Genomic DNA, 7,051 nt, shown 5'->3' with positions numbered 1-7,051 from the left:
ATAAAGCCAATTGCAACCCCAGTGTACTTTGTTAGTAAGTTAACAGAAAACACATTACTGCAAATAACATATAATCTCTCTTTATGGTGCATTTTTGAAACTGAAATTACTTCATTTTTTTTTTTACCTAAAAAAAAAAAGCTTTGAAATCATTCAGAATATTAACATGCATCAGTGTGGTGTGCACAGTACATTTATCAGTCACAGTGCATGATTCAGCCAATAGTTTTTTCGGGAAAACAAAAGAGAAGATTAAAAGTAATTCTAATGCAGCAATATGCTAAACTACGTTCTGTGAAATAGCAGAATTGCCTGGCATTTAATAAAACCTTCCTATTTGATATGGAAAACAACCTAGATCATCATGCTGACCACAGATGAAGGTCAATTGGACCATATAGACTACACTTTCACTTTATTTCTCCCCTTTGTCCAGACAATAGTCTGGGAAAAGATCAATCAATTTTAAATACAAAAAATACCATTAAATAACAAAACCTTTAAATATAACTAGGGGCATAGCTTGATGTTTGGAGGCCCCATAGCAAACGTTTGTAAGGGCCCCTTTGTACCGCCCAATGGTGAAAAATGTATGTAGCACGTGTTCTTTTGGCAGGTACCATAGCAGCGGCTCTCCCTGCATCTTTGGTAGTTACACCCTTGAACATAAACCTATATAGCGTTATTAATTTGAAGATCCTGCTACATTGCCCAGGTCATACGATGCAGATACCAACATACTGGATATGTAGACAGCTATAAAGAAACAGAGTGGTAGGTATATATTTAACAATTATTGGGATAGTGGTATCGGTGCATGTGGTGTGGGCTGATAATGCATCCCTCCCATATATTGCTGTGGAGATGTGAGACCTTGATATTATCAGTGCTGCTATCTACAAGAACTGACGGTTCCGACAGCTGCAGGTGTCCTTGCCCCGGTCACAGTGGCTGCGTAGATAATCTTGAGCATGTCCTGCGAGAAGATACACAGCACATCAGCACTAGGCTGATGCACTCTGAGGCTGTGACGCAATCACCAGTGGTGGTGATGGGGTTTCACTCCTCCCACCCCAATCACCAGTGGTGGTGATGGGGTTTCACTCCTCCCACCCCAATCACCAGTGGTGGTGATGGGGTTCCACTCCTCCCACCCCAGCATCCGAGATGTTTATACATCAAGAAAGAAAAATATTGCCACAATCCATGCCAGAATAAAACACTTTCCCCAGTATTACATACCAAGGAAAACCCCATTTGTGGAGCGAAATGGAAGTACAAGATGTTTTCACTATGAACAGATTTGTTTTATGCAGTGGGGATTTGCAATCGCATATTTGGTTGGTATTAATGTTATTGGTGGTTACCTTCATCTCTCATTCACTTATGTGTAGTGTAAAAGCACTTACAGACCAGATTAAACAGATGTACTTCACTGCAATGTAAGGAAATAAATGCCTTAATATGAACTTCATATAACTTAGAAAAATTTAATGACGTGCTATATTAGCTGTGGAATAAAGTATCGGGATTAACAAACTAAAAACAAAATCATTCAAGGTATAATGCAAGCAAAAATAAATAAGTTCAGTATTACTGTGAATTATTCTTTTTTACAAAATACAATATATACATTTTATGAAGTGCTGTTAGAACAATTAAGTACACAATAGGAATTTAAGGAGAAGCGAGGGGGCAACTGTTCACATATGATAAACAATAAGCTGAAGAATTAAACTTGTCACAAGCAGAGCGATCAAACACTTCCAAATCAGTTAGCAATATACCTCACCTTCGTTCCGGCTGAGCTTATCTGCTTGGGTGCCTGATGACGGCCCAACAGTTGGGATCCCAATGGTCAGTATACAGACATCATACTCCTGACTGTTCGAATAGAACCTGTGGTGAGTGCAGCGAGCTTCTTGTGCTCCCCCGTCGGAGTACCGGTGGTCGGGATTCCGATGTCGGTATACTGACAGTCAACATCCCGACTGTCGGGCCGTCATAACACACCCATTGACTCCCATACATGTCCACCCTGACGAAACAGAGCTCATTTGAACATTTAGGTATGGATGACCCTTGCCTTTCAACTGCTGTCCATAAGCACAATATTTTCCCTTTTCTCAATTCAACATTTGTATCTTTAGCAGTTCCAAAACAGAACATAAACACACCAATCGTCCTAATTCAGCGTAGATCACTAATTGGAGAATTCTCAATCCATTTGATTATTGAATTGCTGCTGGGGCACAATATCTGCAATGTGCCCTCGCATTTTGTGAATAAATATCTGTACGCACAGAAGTCATAGTTTGATTGACAGGAAGCATGCGTTTATGGGCGGAAACAGGTCACTTTCTGGGTGTATTGGTAAAAATGCAGGTATTCCCAAGAGTTTTATGGCAGCGTCTCCGACGTCAGCAACAAACACTTGGAGCTTAGTTCTTGAGCAAATTAGTGGAAACACTAAACTGACACAGATGGAAAAAACGGTTAGATGGTGATGCATTTGCACTTTTCTGCTCGCAGTCCACTGAAAATTCTCACATTATTGATCCATGCTGAATGTTTGCAGTTTTGAAAACGGAAACTAAAAGAACTGCCTAACATTTAAAGTAGTAAACTCCTGAGACCCTACAGCAATCCAGATTCCAAATCCACTGCAGCTAAGGGACAGTGGTTATCCTGGTTTCTGTAACAGAATGTTCTAACCTTGGTGCAACATGACATACAGTACACCTTTGCTTCTCTAATCTATTACATATACAAATTGTACTTCTGCAAAAATTTTTTAGAATCCATCAACTTGCTACATTTGGAAAAACAGCTAAGCCGTGTTTTTCATGTCGTGCCAAATTGAGGAAAAATAGCCAAAATGTATGTGGACACATCTGTCCTCTGGCAGTATATATGCTCATCTCCAGTAGAGTGTAACAGACTTTATGAACAGGGCCTTCGCAAGTGTTGATAGTTTTACTTAAATATGGCAAGATATTTAAGTCTTTAGGGGGTATCCAAATACCTCCCCCAACCTTAAAAAAACAAATTACATTGATGATTTAGTTTTTTTGCCCTATCCAATTATTATTTTCCAGAAAAATAAGGGAGTTCAGACTGCAGAACATGACTATTCCATAACACACATTTTTCCACATGGCCAAATACTGGTTTCTTTTTGTGCTTAATAAGTGATGAGAACGTAAACAGCACACGGATCTCCCGCTATGTCTGAGGGGATAAACATACATTTCCAATTCCTGTAGGTTTTAATATAGTACAATAGAGCAACATACAAATGGTAATATATGCTAGCCGTTGTAATGAACGTTAACACCTATACCCACTGTAATCCCTGTGCAGTTCTTCATTTTATGATAAGCCTATTTCCCCAAGTGATCCTTGGATCTTTCAACTGAATTTCAGATGGATGGCTGAGAATGCATATGCCGGCTACAGTGGTCATTCTTAGTAAAACTGTGAGGTCCATCCACAAGGGCATATACAGAAAGAACAAAGGGCTAAGAATTGCCGCAGGCTGCAGTGTGTATGTCACATACAGGCATAGAAGAGTCCATATTTGATGCACTGGATTCATGCACGCAGCAATATGGAATGGAGCTGGGGCCAGGAGGTAATTGCTTTGTAAGCTATGCAATATACGAACAACTTGAAGCGACAGATTTCCCTTTATGCACCAATGCTGGGCTTACACAAATAACAGGCCTCAGTAATGTTAGTTATATCCGGATCCCAATTTAGCACGGATTAGGACTTTTGGCTTGCACTTATGGGATTTCTAGGTATACTGTACACTGGAGATAGGGCCCATCACTTGGTCCCCCGTCAGAAGGGTATGGCGCCAGTATAAAAGTCCTACCAGAGCCATGTAAAAGAAGATGGTATGTTCAACCACATGAAGCATGTCCACATAAACAATTTTCCCCAGCTGCCATAATTCTGCCACCATGGCCTTGTGAGTGTGACCAATTCTTTAGAAAGGCACAAATGTAAATTATACACCCGATATTGCCTTTTTTTATGGATTGCATAGCATTCCAGCTGTTATGGGTCTAATCTAGGGTAAGGGAGAAGATTCTGAAAGCTCCATTTCAGGATAGACAAAGTTTCCCGAGACAGCCTTGGTAGAACCCAGGTATAAAGGCGCCTCTCATAGTTTAATGGATGAGGTAAAGAAACATGAAAACCGCACCTTGGGATTCAAAAATTATTAGAAACATGGCACTTAATAAAAAAGAATTATATAAATATTTTTCCACTGTACAATTTTCACATCCCCCCCAACCCATTTGTATTCACATTTATTTTTTCTCATTTAGCTTTTTTCGCATTTTTTTTAGAAAAACAACAAATCAGAATTATCTTTAAAATCATAAAATATATATATATATTTATATATTTGTTCATATTTAAAAATATTTACAAATTAAAAAGGGACAGGTTCCTTCTGCTTGGGGTCATGAAGAGTCCGTACATGGTGAGGGGGGTGGAGGGTAGAGGTGGAAATAGCTCCGTTCTGTGGTTGGGGATGGGGGACAGCTTTCCTCTGCTGACATGTACTGGCTCCGTGGAGTGGGAGGAGGTGGGTAGGGGTCGGAATCAGAATTTAAATCCATGTAGTATTTATTAGCTTTCCATCTGCTGGTCGTGTAATCACTGTCACACACATCTGTGCTGCACGGTGTGGTTGGAGGAGCAATGCCCCGAATAAGGTAGGGTCTGTAAAAAAACAAAATAAAATGATTTTACTCCAAATTGTTAAATTGATAAACATACGTCGGTACTTATATGTTAGTTGGGCGCCCACTAAGCTATTTGCCACACTTCGGGCTCGGCGGCTCGCCACACTATATAAAATCAACTCCATGCCGACATGGATAGTGGGGGTATGAGCGTACTAACTATAGTGGACGCCCAACTCACATATAAGTACCCATACGTCCATGGACTATCTGCTCACATATTGTGTATTAAAAGCCACTTCTGCTATTGTGATGTGTACTAATACTAGACCCACTGAGGTAACCAGTAAGTCACCTCCTCGGCGATACAGACAGACAGCACATACACAGCACTCACTGCCGCTGGAGTCGCGTTCTGTGCAGCAGAATCATTTTTACTTTTTTATTTTAAACAAACTTTATAGACAATTGGCCCCAGTTGACAGAACCCACTTCCTACTTTTACGGTTAGGAAGCCATAACCATTGCAGTGGTTACCATTAACGATTTACCATAGTAACGCAAAACATCCATGGCAGATAACTATTCTGTGTGGTGCCATTGATGGTTTTTCCATTTTTGTTTATTTTTTAGGTATTTTTAATGAAAGTGAGTAAAATGCTGGGCGTTTCGCTGCTCTGGTTCCCGGCCGCGACCCCTCCCCTCACCGTACGAACGCCTTGGCGAGTGTGAAACTCGCCGAAGACGTTCCCACAGGGGGCTTGCGTATGCACTAACCCCAACCATCAGGGACAGGCTAACGAACGGGTCTGAATTGAGCCCTATGGGAAGATCTAAACAACAAAAGCTGTATTACATTTTGCTTAAATGTCAAACCAGCAATATCTTGCATTAACACCAACATCTTACCTGTACGATCTAGTAGTGGATGGACTATTAGAGGAATAGAACACCTCTGTGTTATATAAAGACCGATCTGTAGCTGGTGATGGAGGCGGATTCAAGATCTGGAAAAACAATTTGAGTTAGTCCCCTGAATACAAACTTTTATTCTATGGTCAAAGTGGGCCGGGACACAAGCAGCCAGCAGATAATGTAGAGCAGAAACATCGGACTTCCTAGTATCAAACAGCACTTTCATATTTTGATTTCAAATGTCTCTAGTTGGGATGATGTCCGTTACATAGTATATACTGCTCAGGGCAGATGTAGAAATGGATTTTGAACACTAAACTAATGGGATCATCCCCTTTTTTTTTTTTTTACTGTTGCAATTTGAATGGAGTATAATAAAATGGCTATAACAACCTCAATTTTGTGCCACTGTAATCTGTAACACAATTATGAGCTTGGTGTGACAAGGGCTCAGTTAGTGCCTGAATTAGAGTCTGTCAGACATAGCAAAAACAAAAAAAGGACACCTGCCAGCATCGCAGATCTGGATGATGCATCTAAAGACACAGCATCTGAGTCTTAGGTGGTCTTCAATTTGACCTGGCGACATCTGGGACAATTCAATTAGAGCCGTTCATTCTCACCTGGTTAATAACCATGTTATCAGCGTTAACACACAATATCTGGGATAAATTCCCAGACCTTTTTTTTTTTTACCATGGTTCAGGCTATACAGTATATTTGGGTTTGCTCAGATCTGAAAGGAAATCCCTGTTAACTGCAACTTGCATGATGGGCTAATTAGATAGTCCTGGGAGATAATTTATCCTGTGGTAAGAGACCGTGACTAACAGAAATCCCACTAAGCTTACTCAGAGTTACCGGTGCTATCCCTCCCTGCCCCTAAATGGATTAAGTCTGTCAATCACGCTGTAGCATAGGACAAGATTGGAACATGCTCCGGTCTGGAAACAATCTGAGTGGTGTATAAATCACTGGCTTACGTCAAACACTGAACCTGAGTGGATACAAAACGGAGCAGCACAGACCAGTAGCTTTCTATGGCAAACATGGCAACATAGGGAATCATTAGCATTATCTGCATTCCGAGGCCAAGATTGGGTCATTTTGTCTTTAGGAAGCAATGTTGAGCATAACTGCCCATAAACTCCCACAGAGCAATGACTGTGTGAGCGTTAATTGCTTGGAATAAGTAGCTGTGGATCCTAATTTCACAGAGTACAAGTGATGGAGCTCATCTACAGACATATATGCCAGGGCCTTTTATCTGTCTCCATGTATGATGATTAATATATTAGAAAGTATTTTTCATAGCTATCAAAGTGTCTTGGAATTCTCCAGCTGTCCTATTGGCCTCTCATGTGTTTAGATGTTGTTATCGCCATCACTGGGCAGCAAAAGCTTTCCTTCTGCCAATGTCTGAAAGACCACCT

General features: G+C 40.6%; 1 protein-coding gene across 1 annotated transcript in view; it reads right to left on the bottom strand.

Moving 5' to 3' along the window:
- Nucleotides 1–1,470: 1,470 nt before the first annotated feature.
- LRP5 (LDL receptor related protein 5) overlaps nt 1,471–7,051 on the bottom strand; it is a 168,265-nt gene continuing 162,684 nt past the window's right edge. The window contains exons 22-23 of the mRNA XM_083164802.1: nt 5,613–5,710; nt 1,471–4,740 (exon numbers count right to left, since the gene is read on the bottom strand). Of these exons, the coding sequence (XP_083020928.1) occupies nt 4,479–4,740; nt 5,613–5,710 (360 nt within the window). The 3' untranslated portion in view covers nt 1,471–4,478. The remainder of the gene's footprint in view (nt 4,741–5,612; nt 5,711–7,051) is intronic.

The sequence above is a fragment of the Crinia signifera genome, chromosome 11 (assembly GCF_055691185.1).
Source record: "Crinia signifera chromosome 11, ASM5569118v1, whole genome shotgun sequence".
In the NCBI taxonomy this organism is placed as follows: domain Eukaryota; kingdom Metazoa; phylum Chordata; class Amphibia; order Anura; family Myobatrachidae; genus Crinia; species Crinia signifera.
Note: the sequence above shows the minus strand (reverse complement) of the source record. Positions and strands in the feature narration are given on the sequence as shown.